The sequence below is a fragment of the Bubalus bubalis genome, chromosome 23 (genome assembly GCF_019923935.1).
Source record: "Bubalus bubalis isolate 160015118507 breed Murrah chromosome 23, NDDB_SH_1, whole genome shotgun sequence".
Taxonomy (NCBI): Eukaryota; Metazoa; Chordata; class Mammalia; order Artiodactyla; family Bovidae; genus Bubalus; species Bubalus bubalis.
The window spans coordinates 37,062,832-37,084,385 of NC_059179.1; the positions used below are offsets into that span (position 1 = coordinate 37,062,832).

Below are 21,554 nucleotides of genomic sequence, written 5' to 3' on the forward strand. Positions count from 1 at the left end.
GGAAGGGAAGGAAGCTGGCACTGACTGAACATTTCCTGTCATGGCACTTTCACCGACTGTCCCTCATGAACAACAAGACCACTCCAGGGATGTGATTTCTGAGAAAATCTACTCGAGCTTATTCAGGTCCAACATGCAGCAGTCCATGCTGCTCTGAATCCACGTGCCCCTTGAACACCAGCCAGCCTCTTGTGAAGGACCCAGTTCCTATACATCTCCTTAGACTTTTCTTCACAATGTGTTCCCTGCTGGGAGAAAGTTCCTGAAGGCTCTGGCTGAGCCGACAGGTACACAACCACCCCCCATTCACCCATATTGTGCCTGATGACTTATGTCCCCTCCCATCCCTCCCTCCCCTGAAAGACGGACTGCTCAGGCCTGTCCTCACGTCATGGCCAACCTGAAACACACTCCAAAGTCACAGACTTTCTCAAGTCCTACATTTTCCCTGAGTTCCCGTGGCTCCTCGTCTTAATCTGAAGACACCCTGCCCCCACCGGCCTCCTTTCATGCCTGCATCTTCCTCTGGGCACTCAGTCAGTCCCTCTGGAATTCCTTTCTTCAGGCCCACAGAGGGCCACCTCCTCCCCTGCTTTGAGGCCTTCTTGGACCCCAGGCGGCTCCCTTTCATTGCAGCCATGAAATTAAAAGATGCTGGCTCCTTGGAAGAAAAGTTATGACCAACCTAGACAACATATTAAAAAGCAGAGACATTACTTTGCCAACAAAGGTCTGTCTAGTCAAAGTTAATGGTTTTTCCAGTAGTCAGGTATACATATGAGTTGGACTATAAAGAAAGCTGAGCGCTGAAGAAATGGTGCTTTTGAAATGTGGTGTTGGAGAAGACTGAGAGTCCCTTGGACTGCAAGGAGATCCAACCAGTGCATCCTAAAGGAAATCAGTCCTGAATATTTATTGGAAGGACTGATGCTGAAGCTGAAACTCCAATACTTTGGCCACCTGATGCGAAGAGCTGACTCACTGGAAAAGACCCTGATGCTGGGAAAGATTGAAGGCAGGAGGAGAAGGGGACAACAGAGGATGAGATGGTTGGATGGCATCAGCGACTCGATGGACATGAGTTTGAGTAAACTCTGGGAGCTGGAGGTGGACAGGGAGGCCTGGTGTGCTGCAGTCCATGGGGTCGAAAAGAGTTGCACATGACTGAGCGACTGAACTGAACTGGACCCATGGCAGCTCCCTTTCCATGGGTCCCCACTGGCCTCCCTGCTCCTGCCTCTGACTGGTGGCCACCTGCTTCCCAGTGAACCCACCTCTGTCTCCCTCCCACTCCCTTCCCTAGAGTCCTCTCCCCACCCCCTCTGATAGAAGGAAACACTCCCTCCCTCCATTACATCCTGTTTATCTCCTTGGTTTCCAGGTTCCTCAGATGAGCCCGCAGGTGGTCTGTCAGCCTCGCCCTCAGCCCTCAGGCCTGTGTCAGGGTCTGAGAGAGCTGCCAACAAGTCACTCTTCTTCCCCTGCAGGCCCTGAGGACCATGGCGGTCTCCCCTCCTCTAACACTGCCCTCGAGGCCACTCACCCTGAGAGAAGTCCCGTGAGGGTTCCCCACGGCCCAGGAAGAATTCCTTCTGCTGGCAGTTGAGACTCTGCACAATCTCATCCCCCGCTCACTGTTCCCGCTCTCTCTGCAGCCTTGCCCTTCGCCTGCTCCAAACTGCCTGCTCCCCGCAGCGGTTGGCTATGTTTTCTTTCCCCTGAGCTGTTCATGGGCCGTTCCACCAGGTGAAACACCTGCCCTGCCAGCTGCTGCGTGTCAGAAGCCCCCAACCCCTCTCCACCGGGGGGATTCCCTGCTACTGTTGTTGGGTAGAATCTCTGCCTTCACTGAATTCCCGACACTCACCAATTGACTGCATACTCCATTGCAGTTTGTTTCCACACAATCAGAACTCAGACAGGACCTGGCCCACACGAAGTACTCAAAACAAAAGGTACTTGAATGGATGAAAGCAGTATTACGTTCTCACTTCTGCTAGCCCTATTTCTGGGAGAAGGCAATGGCATCCCACTCCAGTACTCTTGCCTGGAAAATCCCATGGACAGGGGAGCCTAGTAGGCTGCAGTCCACAGGGTCACTAAGAGTCGGACACGACTGAGCGACTTCACTTTCACTTTTCACTTTCATGCATTGGAGGAGGAAATGGCAACCCACTCCAGTGTTCTTGCCTAAAGAATCCCAGGGACGGGGGGGCCTGGTGGGCTGCCGTCTATGGAGTCGCACAGAGTCGGACACGACTGAAGCGACTTAGCAGCAGCAGCAGCCCTATTTCTGAACTTCCGAAGTGATGCTAGTGGTAAATAACCTGCCAATGCAGGACACTTAAGAGATGCAGGTTTGTTCCCTGGGTTTGGAAGATCCCCTGGAGAAGGGCATGGAAATCCACTCCAGCATTTTTGCCTGAAGAATCCCATGGACAGAGGAGCCTGGCTGGATACGGTCCATAAGGCTGGGGACACAACTGAAGCGACTTAGCATGCACGTATGCAGTCCTATTTCTAGAATTCTATTCTATTTCAAGAATTCACTAAATTTCTTCTGTTTGTTTTGTTATTTTAGTCACTAGGCCGTGTCTGACTCTTTTGCCACCACATGCTCCTCTGTCCATGGGATTCTTCATGAAAGAATACTGGAATGGGTTGCCATTTCCTTCTCCAGGGGATCTTCCCGACTGAGGTATCGAACTCACATCTCCTACTTTAGCAGGTGGATTCTTTACCACTGAACCACCCAGGAAGCCCCAAATTTCTTCTAGTGATCCCATAATACCAAATGCTTCTGAGGTTCCCAGTTCTTTTGAGACAGAGCTCAGTACAAGGCTCTTTAATCCCCTGATCTACACCCACTCGTCACCATGCCCATGGGAGGGGACTCTGAGCAGACCACTATATTCCCCTGGGAAACTAGCCGTTTTCTTCATTCTGAGCCATCACTGAACAAACCTTTGTGAAGGACCAACCAAAGGGGGCTTATTCACCGGGTCAGCTTCTTCCATGGGGTCTGGGGTGCGAGCCATGGAGAGAGACAGCAGCATTTGCCAAGTGTTTACTCCTTTCTGAGCCCCATGGGAGGCATTGAACATTCAATCTTTCACTTATTACCAAATGACCCCCAGGGAAGTTGCCCGCCTCCCTCTTCACGTTAGGTACATGGGTATCAGAGAAGTTGAGCACCTTGCCCAGGATCACACAGTTGCGACGTGGGTCTCCTATCTTTCTTTCTTTTGTTTGTTTTACTGAGATATAATTCACATGTCATAAAACTCACCTTTAAAGTGTACAGCTCAGTGGGTGTTAGTATATTCACAAGGTGGTGTGACATTCCCACTGTCTAACCTCATCATCCCCCAAGGAAACCCATACCCCTGGCAGTCACTCCTCACTCCCACACCCCCCCGCCTCTGGCAATCACTCATCTACTTTCTGTCTCCAGGGATTTGCCTCTTTGGGACATTTCCTACAAATGGAATCCTACACTCAGTGGCCTTTTGTATCTGGCTTCTTTCACTTCGCATCATGTTGTCAAGGTTCATCTGCGTCACGGCATACATCAGTACTTCATTCCTCTTTAAGGCTGAATAATATTCCAGTGTATGGGTGGATCCCATTTAGTTACCCATTCATCCACGGATGGACATGTCGGTTGTTTCTGCCTTTTTGGTTATTATGAACAGTGCTGCTATGAACATTCATGCACAGGTTTTTATGTGAATATATGTTTTCTTTTCTCTGGTACGCACCTAGGGTCGGAACCTCCAGCTCACTCTGTGTTTAACCTTTTTTTTTAGTTAGTTAGTGTTCGGCTGTGCTGGGTCTTTGTTGCTGCATGGTTTTCTTGCTCCTTGCAGTGAGCAGGGGCTACTCTCGTGGTGTGTGGGCTTCTCACTGCGGTGGCCTCTCCTGTTGTGGATCATGGGCTCTAGGATGTGTGGGCTTCAGTAGTTTCAGCTCTCAGGCTCTAGCGCACAGGCTCAATAGCTGTGACACACGGGTTTTAGTTGCTCTGCGGCATGTGGAATCTTCCCGGACCAGGGATCGAACCCCCGTCTCCTGCACTGGCAGGCAGATTCTTTACCACTGAGCCACTAGGGAAGGCCCTGTGTTTAACCTTCTGAGGAACTGCCAGGCTGTTCTCCACAGCAGTTGCCCCATGTTCCCTCCCCACCAGCAGCGCACATGGGTGCATCCTGCTTTCTGAATATGAAGCCCACATTCTCTCCCCAGAAACTGTCTAGCAGGCAGGTGCCCCTCCACAGTACCGGCTCTGGGATGTGCCTACCTTCAGTGCTTGTTCCTTAAAGTACTGCAGGGCGTAAGCAAAGATTTCAAGGGCTTTGACTTGCTTGCCATTTGCTGCTGTCAGGTCTGTATCCATGGTGAGGTCCTGGAGGGGAGAATGAAGTGAGATAGGAAGAAGAAAGCCTCCCTTCTGGCTTTAGGCACTGCCACTCAGAGACCCAGGAATCCCAGTGAACCATGTTTGTGTTTCCCGCAGACTAGGATGGCATGCCCCCAGGACAGGGCTGGCAGCATCGCCCCCTTACTGTGTAGAAGGTCCTGGCTGCGCCCCCCCCCAATCCCATCTCCACTGCTGCCCTCCCTCCCTCTTTTCTTCCCTCTTCTGGACCCTCTGGGAGCAGAGGTCTTCAGGCAGCAACAGAGCTGGGGAAGAAAGAAAAGGCAGCAGCCGCCACTCCCAATGCAATTTACATACTATTTCCACACATGGACACACATGGTCACCCTTGGGAACCCTCCTAATCGAGGCCTAGATAATTATGCCAACTCGCTGATGTGCATATCACTAAACAGGCATGAAGCTTTCACTACCCGATGAGCTGCCAACCAAGTCACAAAAATAGACGGGCTCCTATTTTAAGGCTTGTGCTGTCTAATCCACGGGGAGCCCAGCATCACTGCCTTCTTGCCCTGCCAGAAGGCACAGCAGCTGCTGCATGTGATCCTCGGGTGGAAGATGCTCCGTGAGATGCCAGATGGACTGAGGTCATTAAAAAATGATGAAAATAGACCCCAGGGGGTGGGAATGGGCAGAGCAAATATCAGGAGGAAGCCCCTAAGTCTCCTGGAACCAGCAGACTTATCACCACTGGGGGAAAAAAATCAGTGTGGCCTCTGGATTGATCCAGGTTGGAGTAATTAGCCTTTGCCTTTGGAGCGTGAAGGAGTATCAAGTGCTAAACTGGCCTTGTGGGACCTGCCTGTCATCTCAATCCATCTGCACAAGCTCACTACTCCAACACCTGGGGTTAAGCAAAGACACCCCAGCTTTGGGGTGGTGGCTCCCAGACCGCTTCCAGCCACCAGGAAGACATGAATTGAAAAATTGAAACTGAAGAAATTCTGGGCTTCCACTTGCAGGAGACTGCTATAAGGCACAGAATCCCATCAGGTGAAACAGGAAGGATGCTTTTCGAGCATATGTTGGTCTGCTTGAGAGAGAGACCACCACGTGGATGAGCACAGAGCCCTGGAAGGCCGGGTGCTGGCTGCAGGATCTCCCCAGTAACATCTGTTTTGTCATCTGCAAACCCTTAACAGTAGACAGATAAAAGCGATACTAATAGAAGGCAGCAATTGACTTTAACTTGCTAAGGACTGGCATGGTTCTAAGGGCTTTGTGTATTTTGATTCCTTTAATCCTTACAACATCCCGATAAGAAAAGCACAAGTAGTGTCTCCATTTCACAGATAAGGTAAAGCAAGGCAGGAGAGGCTCAGTGACTTGGATCAAGTATCGCAAAGGTGGCAGAGGCGGGATTTAAACCCAGACCATCTGGCTTCAGGGTCTGTGGTCCTAAACACTATCGCATCCTGCATCTCTAAGTGTGCATATTAAGGAAAATTTAAGGGATAAGCTGCTTAAACTGAAAAAATTCTTTCCTATGGACCAACATTTTGATGAAGCTCAGGGGAGGGTCCTAATCGACTTGGCCATCTCACTGAACCCTGGAAAGTAGGGAGCAAAACTGCCTCAGGCACTGAACCTCCAATTACTGGGGGGAGGCTTGATTTCCTGAGCCACTCCTTCCCCACACAGAGGGTTAAATGAGCTAGCTGTTTTGTTACTTCCAAACTGGTTCATTAATAGCCACTACCCTGAGCCCCCCAAAAGGCCTCCCAGCCCCCAAGTCCTTCCTTCAGGACCCCTTGATTTCCCATAATCCAGCAACTGAAGGGGGATCTCCCAGAACAGCAGGGCCCCCCCAGCCCCCTATGCCTGTGCTCCATCCAGCCAGTGTCTCTCTGACGGGTCGATTTCCAAAGCAAACACGTTGCTAAATATTCTGAATATCTCCTTGTCCATGTGTGCATCTGAAAATGTACCATGTGGTCCAAAGTGTGACATGCTCCAGGCTATTTCTAAAATCAGGTGAGTGGACATTCATTTCTGCTCAGGAGAAACCTGAGGGCCTCCAGGGGTCAGGGAAGGCTGGAGGAACCTCGGCTCTCGGGCACTTGGGGCCCGGGAGAGGCTGGCTCACCCCAGTTGTGTGCAGCTTCATCTTGAACTTCTCCAGGTACAGCCACTGCTTGGCCTCGTTGGGGTCCAGGTCATGGTAAAAGTCCCTGGCGGCATACCCGAAACTGTGGAACTTCCTCTCTGGCGTCAACAGGATCGTGGTCGGAGTCTTCTGGTTGGACACCCCAGGGTCGCCTCCCTCCCATCGCCTGCGGCCAAAGAAAGGAAGAGGTTTTGGGCCTTCTTGCACGGATGTAAGCACCTGTTGTGTGCAAGGCTGGTACAGATGTGGGTGCTCACAGTGGCTGCTACAGGTGCCCTCATTTTAGCTGGCTGAGTGGTGCCCAGAGACACAATTTGAGTTAAGCAAAACGAAAGGGACAAGGGCCAGGTTCTTGCTCAGTAACAAAGTCTGTTTTATCCTTGCACTCAGAGTTTACTGAGCAGCTACTTTGTGCCAGTTGCTGGTGACACAGAGATAAAACATTCATATTTCTGCCTTCAAATAACTCACAACGTAGTAGGTAACTGTGCCTGTGTGTGTTTGGTGTGCATTTTGGCTTTTTAATCTGCAAACACTCAATAGCAGATGGATCCTCTTTGAAACAGGCAGGGGAGAAACACACACATAAATACCTGCCTCATCAGATGGAGAGGAAGGGTCTGGAGAGACAGCCCAGAGCAGTCAAAGGAGGCAGAGACATGGGGGCCTTGGAAAGAATGCAGGGTTCAGGGGAGACTTGAAGGATGGACAGACAGCCAGATGTGGAAAGAAGGACGGACTGCAGGCTGCTCAGAGAGGGGCAAGCACAGGGCATGTATGGGGAATGCCATGTGATTGTGTGGGTTGGAGAAAGCGTGTAAATGAGGAGAGTGATTGTGCTCAGGTGGGGAAAACGAGACTTGAAAGGTGGTGAGGACCCTGAAGAGTGAGAGATTTAATCAGTGAGTAATAGGGAGCTACTAAAGGTTTTAGAGCAGGGGCAGACAGAATCAGAGCTGTTGTTGACTCAAAGCAAACTGGACTAAAGGGAGGGAGACTGGAAGCCAGGAGGCTGAGAACAGAGCTCAGGTCTCAAGGTGAGGGAGCTCGTACAAGGATAGACAGCCCTGGGAAGAGAGAGAGGGGATGATGGGGAGGAACCATCCAGAAGGAGAACCAAGCCAAATGGCCTCACTGGTGAACAGATGCCAGGGCGCCCCACAGGTTTCAAGCTGGGAAGTCTGGAGGAGAGAGTGCCCCTCACAAATGCCAGCAGTCCCGGCCAAGAAGTAGGCAGGAGGAAACATGGAAAGCTTTATTTGAAAGTGCTGGCATTGAACTCCCAGGAGGGGCTTGAAGGTGCAAGCCAGGAAGAGATCCAGGCAAGAAACAGACCCGGGCACCCCCATCCTGGGTGACAGTCACAGTGGCAGGTGGATGAGAGTGCTGATCGGAATGGCTCTCATCAGAACAGCTCTGGTGGAGGGAGGGGACCATACCCTGCATGTCTGTGTGCTAAAGAGGAGCCAGAAGCCAGGAGGGGTGAGTACAGACTGGAAGATGCGATGGGATTAGATCTGGGAACTGATGGGAAGTGTGATGGAGCAAGCAGCGGGTAGGTGAGCCTCAGAAGAGCTTCCATCCTCACAGACAGAAAGAAGGAGAAAAGTAAAGAGAGTGGAGAAGACAGGTGACTGGATGCTTCTCCCTTCTTTGGGGCCACAGCAGCGAAGCCCTGGCTGCCAGAAGGACAGGATGCTGTCTCCTCTACCAGGTCCTGGCTCAGCAGGTGGCTCCAGTCCTGCCACGCGACCCCTACAAGCAGCCTCTGGGGGAGACAGTGCACTAGGGGAAGAGCATCTTTCTCCCCAGCCTGCCCTCTGGGGGAGGTGGCCGCTCTCCTGGCTGGGCTCACACCTGCCACCGCCATCACAGTCCGGACGGAGAGCCAGCCTTTCCCTAGACCTGCCACGCAGATGGGGCTGGAGTCATCCCTGGCCAGTTTCCCAGTCAAGCCCCATCCACCCAGGGAGCCAAGTCCCCATGGTGACCCCGCTGAGAGGCAGAGATGATCACTGTCCCAGGCGGACACTGGTGCCTGGACCAGGGATGCGTTCCACACACAACCTTTCAGAAATAGGTTTTCCAGGACTATGAACACTGACATTTCCAGTAGGTAATGAAATTCCAGAGTTTTTGCCCTTCAAATGTTCAATTCTTCATTCCTATTTAAATACAAAAAATTAAACTTTCTCATTCACAATTCTGTCAGTCTGGATCAAGGTGATATTAATATGTTCTGACTGAAATAAAATTCAGGTAGAACCTTCCTCCAAAACCTCTACAATTACTAAGATAACACCCCTAGAGACCCTGAACTCTGTGAAGGCTTTGTAAGAATTCCTCCCCAGCAAGTTCAAAGTTATTTCTGCTCCTTTCTCTTTTGTCAATTTTCACTGTATGACTCTCCCTTTAGAGATAAATTTCTTAAAACAACAATACAGCCGATAAATGTTGATTCTAGTTTATGGGGGCTTCCCTGGTGGCTCAGATGGTAAAGAATCTGCCTGCAGCGCAGGTTTGATCCCTGGGTCGGGAAGAGCCCCTGGACAAGGGAATGGCAACCCACTCCAGTATTCTTGTTTGATCCCTGGGTCGGGAAGAGCCCCTGGAGAAGGGAATGGTAACCCACTCCAGTATTCTTGTTTGATCCCTGGGTCGGGAAGATCCCCTGGAGAAGGGAATGGTAACCCACTCCAGTATTCTTGCCTGGAGAATCCCATGGACAGAGGAGCCAACGGTCCATGGGGTCGCAAAGAGTCGGACACGACTTAGTGACTAAACAACAATAAAGCACTTGATAGGAAATCTCACCACATTTGCACACACACTCTGAGAAGCAGGTACTGCATTATCCCCATTTCACAGATAAGGAAACTGAGCTTTAGAAGGTTCATCAATTGCCTGAAAGTGAAGTGAAGTGTAGTCACTCAGTCGTGTCCCACTCTTTGTGACCCGATAGACTATAGCCTATCAGGCTCCTCTGTCTGTGGGATTTCCCAGGCAAGACTACTGGAGGGGGTTGCCATTTCCTTCTCCAGAGGATCTTCCCAACCCAGGGATCGAACCCTGGTCTCCCACATTGTAGGCAGACACTTTACTGTCTGAGCCACCAGGGAAGTCCTTTGCCTGAGGTCACACAGAGAGAGACCTGGATCTCCTCCATCACAAACATCCTGTAAGTCAGTGCCTCTTGCCAAGGAGGCATGCTGGAAGTTTCCAACATACTCTCTAGGCGCTTTCCCAAACCAACTAAGTCAGAATTAAACCAATGACTTTACAGACCAGGAACCTGGAGCCCAGAGATCAGAAGCGGCTTGCCCAAAGTGGCATGGTGAGATTAGGCCAAGCAGGGCCAGAATCCAGGAAAAGACCTGCCAACTAAGTACCATTCATCTGCTCATTGGACGATTCCCTCTCCCCTCCCCCAGAGCCCGCCCCCAAGTCTCCATAGTGACAAGTGACTGGGGCTAGCCCCTGCCCCTCTGATGCTTACCTCATCACGTGGATGCATTCTGGCTCCTTGGTGAAGCTGTAGGCATAGCCGCTGGACGTGGTCCCAAAGTCGATGGCCACCACCACAAGAAACGTCTGCTGCTCAGAGACGTTCGGGTCGGCATCATTCTGCAGATACACCAAGTGGGGTACAGGGCGTGGGTGAGGGCAGTCAAGGCCAGCTTTCTGGAAGGTTCCACCCTGCCCTGCTGTGCACCCACTGCAGACAGGACATTCCATGTTTGGTTCAAGTCTGCCACGTGGTGAGCCCTGGGGAGAGGACAGGCCTGCCTCCTGTCCACGCGCCCCCCTGACCAACTCAGGGAGAAATGGAAGGTCCTCCTGAGTGGAGGGCCAGGCCAGGTCACTGGGGAGGTCACCTGCCTACACGTGCGCACCACATCCTTTATCAACCATGCGTGAACGTGGCAAATTACAGAAACGCTTCCATTTGAACCAGAAGCCCAGTGGTTCCCCGAGTGACACTGTCTTCCTCCCACTGGCCTCCCCCAGGCCCTACACAGACCTCCAGACCCCGCTCAGCTGTGCCCTGTGTACCTTCCAGGTGACCCCTCCATCTGCCTGGGTGCGTGGTGCAGGGGTGTAGGGCTCAGCATACCAGGAGCCTTGCCCAGTCCCACCACGGTCAGCCATGTGACCCTTGGGGCCCAGAGCCTTTCCTCATCTGTCACGTGAGTAGGTCAAGTCATTCCAGATTTCCCCCCAAAATTTTAAAGCAGTGTAGACTTCCTTTTTAACACCCACAGAACTTAAAATTATACCAGTCAACTTGGGACCGAAGAGTATTGATTGGTTAGAGCAGGGGGTGAGAGCCCCACCTACCTGGCCTTTCGTCACACTGCGCCCCATGCCCTTAGGTGACTCTGAAGCTTTTCCAGGGAACCCTCAGGGTACAGAGTTTGAAAACCACAGGACCCGGCTCTTCGATGCCCAAGCCTCTCAGTTTTCCCAAGCCTGAGGGAGTTCCAGAACGCAGGCCTTTCCATGGAAGCCAGGACAGTGCCAGGAAAACCAGGACAAGCTGGCGTCCCTCCTTAGTGATGGCTCTGAAGTTCTCAGCAGTGTCTTCTTTGCACGTCTGAGCAGCTTGTATAAAACCGCCCTTCCCTCCAGGTACTTCTCTCTGGTTGGCTATGTGTAAGTGCCTTGAACAGCTGCCCCACAATATCCATCTGGGGCAGCGTGGGAACCAATGCGCAGTCTCCAGCGCCCCCCTCCCGCCACCCCCGCCACCCCCACATCACCCAGGTCTACTCTCCCGGGCAAGCTGATACGGAAGCAGCTACAGCCACAGCTTTTGGTCACAGCACTTAACTACACTGGAAAAACCACTGCTTTTCACTGATTCGCCCACCGGCTAGATGTGGCCGCGTCCTCCCAAGAGTGTGCCCCGCAGTCTCTGAGCCCTGAGTCTTTAAAGAGCTGCTCCCCTCTGCCCGCTCATGTTATCCACACCCAGGCCAATGGCTGCAGAAGCACCAGCCACACCACGGAAAGCCTTTTCTGACCCAGAGTAGGGAAAGCCGACTCAGAAAGCAAAGGTAATCAGCACATACATTCCCCCCTCCCCACCCCACACACACATACACGCTTCTTACCACAATGTGGGAAGGGGACAGAGGTGTTATTCCTGTATCCCCCAGGCTCCGGGCCGGAGATGAATATGCAGACGTGGGGGCTGTTTCTGAAAGGAAAGACAAGCGCATCCTGAGAGGTGGTGCAGGCTGAGCTGGAGAGCTGAAATGAGGACTGCATGGCTTTGCTCCTGCAGGGAGTGTTCTCGTTCTTGGAAAGCCAGCTAACATGGGGCCAGGCTGAACTCCACCCAGAACGGTAGGGTATCTGATCTGGTTGCCCTATATTTGGTATTTAAAACTTGAACAAACGAGACGCTCCTCTTCTCCCAGTGACCACCAAGCCTCTCACTAAGTGCAGTCAATCTCTCAGCACTTAGCACAGAGGCTGTCCAGTCCCTAAACCTACCTTCTTTAGAGCCATTCTCAACCCAGGCACCAGTATATGGACCAGAGGAGACTGTAGCCCCCCTGAGATGATGTGCAAATTTTGTGTTCATTTTCTTGGAAGGTCATCCACAGCCTTCAGGTTTCCAAAGGGTTTTGGGACCCCACCCAAGATTAATAACCCTAATCACCAGAATAGAGGACAGGGGTTCAACTTCCAGAAAGAACTTCTTTGCTTAGTAGAGACATCACCTCCTCCCTCCTTCCTTCATGAGGCCCTGCCAGAACACAGGGAACTCATCTCGCTTCAGCGATGCTGAAGGATTTGGACATTCAATAAGAAAAACCACAGCAGAAAGACATATAGATTAGCGTTCCTGGGCCCACAGTCAGGGTCCCACATCAGACAGAGGTCAAAAGAGAGAAAAGCCAGGAGCGAGGCAGCCTGAACATCATTTGGTTGATTCCCCTGCTGCTCTTACAATTACTCAGGCAACTTCTGAAACCCTGCCAGAGCCCCGTGGCTCTCCCCCAGGGATGAGTTCCCAAGGGGGAGTCGCCCCTGGCCCTGGTCAGTGCTGGAAGCTCCATCCCCTCTCCCTGCCCACTGCCCAGGACTGGGAGCCTGCAGGGCAAGCAAACAAGGATGGTGGGCTCCCCTGTAGAGGTGATGGCCAGGCTCTTGGCATCGACAAGTCCCAGGTACCATCCAAGGAGTTCTGCAAATACTGCTCCATTCAGTATATAGACTAATTACCTGCTGGGAAAAAATGAGTAATTTGCTACAACAATATGTGGTCAAGGAAACCCAGAGTCTATGAGGTATCTGAGAAAGACCTGTCTGCTTCTGGGGAGGCACCAGGAGTGGCTCCATCTGCATCTGCTGCCAAATTACTTTGGTTAATCCCACGCGCTTACTGATTTCTTTTCCTGCTTGGTGAGAACTCAAACAGCATCATTACAGTGGGTGCCAAACGAGTTGAGGGAATAAAAGGAATCATGAAAGAGGGAATGTGAAGCCTCGAATCTGCACAGCCACCTCCCCACTCTGCAAGCATCTGTTGCCTCTCCTCCCGATGAGGCTCAGTTCCAACCATTGGGAGAAAGGCGCAGAAGCAAGTTAAGTACAGAGACCAAAAATCAATCTGTGGGGGAAAGGACTTAAACAGACATTTCTTCAGAGAAGATATGCTAATGGTCGATAAGCACGTGAAAGATGCTTAACTCATTAGTCATTAGAGAAATGCACTCATTAGTCAACAGGGAAATCTAAACCATATGAGATACTGCTTCACACTCACTAGGATGGCTATATATTTTTTTAAAATAAATAGCAAATGCTGGAAAGGATGTGGAAATATTGAAACCCCTGTATATATCTTGTGGGAATGCAAAATGGTACAGCCGCTGTGATAAACAGTTTGGTAGTTTCTTAAAATGTGAGATATAGTCTTACTATAGACCCATTCCTTTCCTAGGAATTCCACTCCTGAGTATCTATCCAAAAGAACTGAAAACAAGGATGCTTGTATGTACACATTCACTGCAGCATTATTTACAAAAACCAAAAAGTGAAAACCACCCAAGTATACATCAACAGATAAATGGATAACAAAAATACAGTACATCCATTCAATGGATTATTATTCGGCTGTAAAAAGGAATGCAATTCTTATAGATGATACACCAGGGATGAACTAGAAAAAATTATGCTAAATGAAATAAGCTGGACACAAAAGGACAAATATCACCTCGTATTCAGAACAGGTAAATGAAATATAGATAGCCAATACAAAAACAGAATAGGCAAATTCATAGAGACAGTAGATTAGAGGTAGTCAGGGGCTGAGGGAGCAAAGATGGATGGGGAATACAAAATTTCGATTTTGGATGATGAAAAAGTTTTAGAAAGAGTAGTAATGGTTACACAACATTGTAAATGTATTGATGCCACTGATTTGCACACCTTCAAATGGTTAAAATGGAAAATTTTATGTTATATATACTTTACCACAATAAAAAAATTATTTTAAAAAAATCAACTTGCTCATCTGAGAGAGGAAGCAGTTTCAGGTTCTACTAGCATCCTGGCTCAATGCTCTTGAAAAGAAAATGGAGACATAAGCCTGGCTCCTGGACCAGCCCACAAACTTCAGCTTCCTTGCTCATCACCTAGCACAGGGTACCTCCTTCCATAAAAGCAGGGGAAGCTCAGCATCTCTACTAGTGAAAAGTCTACCCTGCCCCCACCACCCCTGGGGCAGGTGGCATCAGAGAGATGCCATCCTGTACCGGGAGCCACCCTCTCTCCACCTGCTACCTGGAAGGCCTGGGGCCATGTGTCCACATTTGCACAGAAGGTCTTGGAGGAAACCAAATGTCTAATTGCCCAGAAAATCTGGTGTTGGCAATTAGCAAACAAGCTATTATCAGCAGACAAACTATCCACCCCGCTGACTGCTTGGTTCTAATTATCCCATCACTCAGCCCTTCTCAGAGCATGGCCCACTGACTTGTAAAAGAACATGTGTTGGGCCGCACCCAGAACACATGCCTTGGGCCCCAGGAGGACTCCGGGATATGTGAGGACAAGAATCAAGGATTTTTTTGGTTCTCCCTTTACCTCCTTCTATCTCCCTCCCACCCTGCCTCTGGTTCAGTGGAAATAAATCATTTGACATGATCACTCAGCCAGGCCTAGAGGCAATTGAACATCACGGCTGTTCTCCATTAGAAATTAAAATGCAGCTACATTGTGTGATGATTTAAAACTGATTTGCATGGAAAGTATGGAGGAGTAAGATCTTTATAGACATTTGCATATGAAGCACGCCCATATCTGTAGCTCTATAGATCCCAAATCAACGATAATTCACCAGTTTGTGTGCATTGATCTGCCACAGGAATATACAGAGTCTGCAGTGACGACTTTGTTCTCAAGTTAAGATTTCTTTATTTAACTATTTAATATGTCAAAGGGGTGCTCAAAAATTCTTAGGGAAAAGAAGACGGAAATGACTACTTTAGCCCCTGAGGGATGTGTTAAGTTTTCTGGTGTGCTAATAATCCCAACCAATCTTTTTTTTTTTAATGTATTTCTTTTTAATTTGAGGATAATTGCTTTACAATGTTTGTGGATTTCTGCCATATATCAACATGAATCAGCCATAGGTATGTCTCCTCCCTCTTGAACCTCCCTCCCACCTCCCATCGCATCACACCTCGTTAGGTTGTCACAGAGCACTGGGTTTGAGCTCCCTGTGGCACACAGCAAATTTCCACTGGCTACCTATGCTTCAATGCCAACCAATCTTGAGAGCTTTCATTTAATAGGTGATTTAAAAGAAACACAACAGGGTCAATGGAATATTATCTGTTGTTCTATGGATAATTGGCAGATCTAAGCTAATAGTACCCACTCCAGTACTCTTGCCTGGAGAATCCCATGGATGGAGGAGCCTGGTGGGCTGCAGTCCATGGGGTCGCTAAGAGTCGGACACGACTGAGCCACTTCACTCGCACTTTTCACTTTCATGCACTGGAGAAGGAAATAGCAACCCACTCCAGTGTTCTTGCCTGGAGAATCCCAGGGACGGGGGAGCCTGGTGGGCTGCCATCTCTGGGGTCGCACAGAGTCGGACACGACTGAAACGACTTAGCAGCAGCAGCAGCAGCAGGAGAGAGTTAATAACATGGAATGTCTAATGTACAAGGTACGTGCTGTGTGTTCTGGCTACCACTTAAACCTGGGCCATTATCTACAGTAAGAAACACCAACTGTCATTAATTGTGACCCTGTTTATGCTTCTCTGTAAAGCCTATATAATAACATCTGCCCTGAGACGATCCCCACCTACATGATATTCCAGTTCAGTATACACGGAGTAACTCTGGCATTTCAAGAGCAGAAGAGAAAGGCAATGCTGAAAGCCTGAAAAGAATAGAGAGTTTTAGAGCGCAGGCTTGGAAGAGAGAAAGGAAACTGATGAAAAGAAAACTGATGCCCATCTGCAAAGGTAGGGATAAGGGCTGGTAAAACAGATTAAAGAAAAAATGCTTTACCAGAAGTGTGGTCCAGGGCAGAGCTGAGGCATCTGGGAGTTCTAAGAAATACCTACTCCACTGTTTCAACTAGATTAAACAGATCCTCAAAGCATCTTCCATTTCAAGCACTAAGTACCCTGAAATGCAGTAACATAGAGGGATCTGATGATTTCACATCATGGAATCAGAAAAACACAGAATATTTCAAGAATGCGAAGTATCAGCCACAGAATTAAGCAGAGGAGGAAGAGACCGGAAGCTTTCTTCCACCAGAAAATAATCCTCAGGTCTTTTTGACATTAGTCATAGATGATTTACCATTACTTAGGTCATTTACCTACTGTGCATCTTTTTTCATTTAGTGAATATAAAAATAAATCTGAGTTTTCCTCTAGAGCTTGTTATGCAGAGTGAAGCAAGTCACAAAGAGAAAAACAAGTGTCATGTATTAATGCGTATATATGGAATCTAGACAGATGGTACTGATAAGCCTATTCGCAGGGCAGGAACAGAGACTCAGACATAGACAATGGACTTATGGACAGAGCCAGGGCAGGACAGGGTGGGAGGAACTGAGAGAGTAACACTGAAATACTGATATATACATTACCATATATAAAATAGGTAGCTAATGGGAAGCTGCGTATAACACAGGGAGCTCAACCCGCTGCTCTGTGACTATCTGGAGGGCGTGAATGGGGTGGGAAGGAGGGTCAAGAAGGAGGGGACATATGCATACCTATGGCTGATTCATGCTGATGTATCTCAGGAACCAACACAATATTGTAAAACAATGATCCTCCAATTAAAAATAATTTTTTTAAAAAAGAAAAATAATAAAAGAGTACCTGTAACATTTTAAATAAACAAACACGGGTGTTCCTAAGTTCACTCTTAACTTGTGACTCAGCCCCCAAAACATTCTTCAACCAAGTCATTTAAAAAATAATTTTTGCAGCAAAGAGGAATATATAAATAAATGAAAATATTTATGCAGCCAAGTAGAGGATATCAATAAGTAAAAATTGGACTCAACCAACAAGTCTCCTGCCATAGGATTTTTTAGACTCCAAAGCAGGTAATAGAGGAGGAACTAGTTGAACTTGTGAGGTTAATACTCATCACTTGCCTTAACGGTGTAATAATTAAAATACAGGCTTCATCAGAGTTCCTGCTATAAAACGCGAGACATGTAAAAGCCAGACACCTTTTTATTTGCTCCTGGCTCTAATGGCTTTAATCAAAGCAGACGCTCCTAAAATAAAAAATAGTCGACAAAAGAACCTCAGGGACAGCCATAATTCATGAATGTGCTTGTTGTTCTCTGCTGGAGACATTAGTCAGCAAATGGCCGTGAGCAGAATCGTGGACTTTCTGAGATACATTAAATTGATCCTGCTCCATAAATACATTTTAAAGGATGAAGACAGAACCATTGGGCTGATGTTATTTTACAAGGCTCCAGGCTCATGCAAAACGACAGGTGGTCTCAAACAATGGTGACTCTCCAGATTTTTCAAACAGGCCTCCTTGCTAGCTTTCAGATTTATGTTCTATCACACAAATGCTGAATTTCCAAAGGATTTTTAAAATTTAGTCCTTATGATTTCTAAAAACACAATATATATGCTCATTTCTTTTCTCCTGATAACAGTGAGACAACGGGTATTTGCTGACAATTGCCTAAAATCAGGCTCTTTGAAAAAAAGCTCTCCCTTTCTCTTTCCTTATATTTCCTCCTCGTAGTATCATCTTTGACAATTGATCAGTTCAAGGTCATGTGTAGGTTACTGGCAAATACCTTTTAAGAAGGAAAATAAAAATTTTTTATTACCCTGTAACAGACTGCATGGCTAGCTGAACTAATGCATTATTACCGTAAACTCAACTTCCATTTCAGTAAATAATTTATGGGTTTTTTTTTTTTTTAATCACCATGGTTGATGTTCAGAGTAAATGGAAATTTTATTGGTGTGAACCAGGAGACCCTCCAAGCTTCAAAGAACACTGAGTGTAAAATAGCTTCTCTCTAAATGCTAAATAATAATTATATAAATAAGCATTTATAGTGGCAGAAAAAACAGCATTAGGCAGTGGGGGCCTGCATCAACCCATCCTGACACTGAGCAGCATTTTCCAGTTACCCTTCCCCTCACTAAATGGTTGAGGAGATGAGATGCCCCAGTGAGAAAGACCTGGACAGTGAGGTTTCCCCAGAGGCAGTGAGATCCCCAAGTTCCTGCAATCTCAGACCACGAGTGGGGCACAGTTCATAATTTCTCTCTTAACCACAAGTTCACAGGCACATGTGTGTCCAGCCAGCTGCTGTGGGGAGGTGAGGAAATGCTTTATAAACCAACAAGCTTTCCTATTAATTTTCACAAATTATATGCAGCAACCTCACAGCCCCTGCCCACTGGGACCCAGCATTTGGAGAGGCTCCACCAGATCACCCCATACACAGTATTAAGATACTTTTGTCCACTTGGCTTCTCTTTCACAGACTCTGGGCTCATCTGGGCAAAGCCATGCCTTCTTTATCTCTGATTCTTCAGCTCATGACTTGTTACAGGCACTCAGTATATGTTGGATGGATAAATGGTTGAATAGATGGACATGTGGAAGAATGGATGGACGGATGGATGGGTGGGTGGGTGGTTAGGGGGTATATGAGTGGTTAGGTGGGTGGGTGGGTGAGTAGGGGGTATATGAGTGGTTAGGTGGGTGGGTGGGTGAGTAGATGGCTGAGTGGGTGGATGGATAGATGGATGACTGGGTGGGTAGATAGATGGATGGATAGATGGGTGGTTGTGTGGGTAGATGGATGGATGGGTGGATAGATGGGTGGGTAGACAGATGGGTGGATGGATGGGTGGATGGATATTTCTGTGTGCCCAAAAGTGGACTCAGTGACTATAGACTTAGAGGGCCATTGACGTCTTTCCAATTGAGGCATCAAACATCCCCTCCCCTGGGTCAGGATATTAGTAATTAACATGCCTAGTTACCCCCAACAATGTAGGCATACATGTGTGCATGTGTGACGAAATCCATCTCTCCTCATATGTCCCCTCTGGTCAATGCAACCACCATAGCTCCCAGAAGGGAGATCTAGCTTGCTCCTTCCCTTCTCACTGCACTCCCAACCTCTGTCATTCCTACTTCTTAGCATCTCTCACAAGTCAGCCTTCCTCTGCAACCTCACCATCACAATGTTGGTCCAGAGCCTGCTGACCCTTATCAGGGTTTCGGCACCACCTCTCTCAGTCTCCCCACTCTGAGTCTGTCCATCCAAGTCAGGATTCCCTGCAGTCAGAGGCACCTGGTCAGAGCTGAGGTCTGCTCACATTACTTGACCAGGCTAGGGCCTTCTGTTCCCACCCCCCACAGGATAAATCTAGCATGTAGCTTGCACCCGGGCTTTTAAAAGTCCACCCCACCACCCTCTGCAGCCTCATCTCCCTCCATCGCCCTCAGCCCTGACCCCATCTAGTCCTTTCACAGACTCTGAAACACGTGTGCTCTATCCAGCCTCCCGACCTTTGCACATACTGTTCCCCTGCCTGGAGTGCACCCCACTTCCACCCCATCCTCCTGGGAACTCCCCCTCCAAAAGTCAGTCCCCTCTGTTTGTGGGAGAAGAGATTTCTCTGTTCTCTCTGAACAGAGGAGAGAGGAGCTTGCTCATCAGCACCTGGAGACTGACCGGCTAAACCCAGACTCATGGACACACTGAGGACAACAGCCAGTTTTCATCAGGAAATAAGTTTCAAGGAAAATACACAAGAAGGAAGGAGGGGAAACTATAGATCAGAGGGTCTCAAACTCTGAGCTGCATCAGAGTCACCTGGACCACTTATTAAAACATATGTGCAGACCCCTCTCCCCTCAAAGTTTCTACTCCAGTGGGTCTGGGGATGCTGAGTAAAGGCATTTCTAATGAGTCAGCAGGCCATCTGGATCAGCCCCAGAAATAGACTGCCATAGCTTAAAAGAAAGACAAAGCAACTCCAGTCACTGCAATGCTTGGGGCTTTATTGGACCATGATTCAGAGGAACAACAAAATTTAAAAGACAACTGGAAATGTAAAGACTGACCAGACACTGATAACACGAAGAAATTACTGCTAATGGTGGAATTATGTAATTTTTAAGAGTAGTTATCCACTAGCGAACCATTCTGAAATATTTACAGATGAAACAACACGATATCTGGGATGTTCATCAAAATAATACGGGAGGGGAGGGACAGAGATTAAACGATATTGGCCACAAACTGATAATGATCGAACCTGGTGACAGATTCATGGGGGACTGAATACATTATTTGCCCTCCTTCTGTACGCTTTAAACTTTGATAAAAGAGTAGGTGTTTTCATATACCAGTTTCATGTCCATCTGCCTCCTGCTGAGAGAGTGCGATTGATGTTTTTCTTATGCTGTGTTATCAGTGAAAGCACCTGGCCCATATACAGTAGGTGCTGCAGACATTTGTCAAGTGAATGAACAAGTGAGTAAGAATATATGTTCATTTAAACCTAAATATGTGGACTTTAAAGGCCTAGGAAGGTTTCTGACCTGGGTCACCAGTGGGTGAGGGGTACAGGTCCAGGTGGTTTCTCAGGAGCTGGGCCTGTGGGGACAGCCCTTGAAGGAGTCAATTTCAGCAGGTGCCACCAGACCCCCTTGCAGGCGGCAAAGCAGACGTCCGGCCACCAGCTGAGCGGCTCCCACTCTGAGGCGCGCTCCTGCCCAGCTTCAGATACAAGGCCCTCTGAGGCTGAAATAAGTTCTGCAAACTCAGGGTCTCAGAGGAGGCAGGGGGCTGCCCCACACACACTTCTGGATCCCTCCATGCTCTGAGAAATCAAGAGCCGCCCCTGTAGACAGGCAGGGTTTCTCCAAGCCCAGGACACACCCTCTGAGCTGTGTTCAGACTCGCTGGGCTCCCAGGCCTCTGTGAAGGCCTTGGCATCTCCTCCCTCCGCCTGAGAAATGGCCAGCAGCAATGCCAATGTCAGATGTCACCCTGTGACCCTTTGTGCTAAAAGAACAAATGCCAGAAAGGGAGGGGGTGTCCCGCGGGGATGGGCTGCAGGCAGAGTGTCCTCCATGTTCAGGCAGAGCAGTCAGCTTGGGCCACAGGCTCGAGGGCCATGTCTCCCCAGAATCAGGGCAGTTTGAGAACAGGAGCAACACTGAAGTTGGCTCCTTGGCCGCCGTTCTCAGAGGAAAGTAAGGAAGCAAAATGGCTCCCGGTGAGGATGCAGAACACGGCGCAGCAGGTGGAGAGCCTGGACGCCGGCTTGTGAGCCTGGAGAAACTACTTCACCTCTCAGGCACATCTTCTCTCCGTGAAGTGGGAATTCAGGTTCTCAGGGCCTCTGTCACTACTATTTCAATGAACAAAGGAGGTAAACCCTTGGAAATAGATAACAACCGTCACTCTCCATTAGCTGAATTCCTTCATGGAGTCAGATATTTATGT

General features: G+C 48.8%; 1 protein-coding gene across 2 annotated transcripts in view; it reads right to left on the minus strand.

Annotated features, from left to right (window-relative positions):
• HSPA12A (heat shock protein family A (Hsp70) member 12A) overlaps positions 1-21,554 on the minus strand; it is a 174,468-nt gene that overhangs the window by 22,751 nt on the left and 130,163 nt on the right. For both annotated transcript variants that reach the window (XM_006071686.3, XM_025273991.2), the window contains 4 exons: positions 11,660-11,745; positions 10,042-10,169; positions 6,525-6,711; positions 4,301-4,405 (listed from right to left, as the gene is read on the minus strand). In XM_006071686.3, the coding sequence (XP_006071748.1) occupies positions 4,301-4,405; positions 6,525-6,711; positions 10,042-10,169; positions 11,660-11,745 (506 nt within the window). The remainder of the gene's footprint in view (positions 1-4,300; positions 4,406-6,524; positions 6,712-10,041; positions 10,170-11,659; positions 11,746-21,554) is intronic.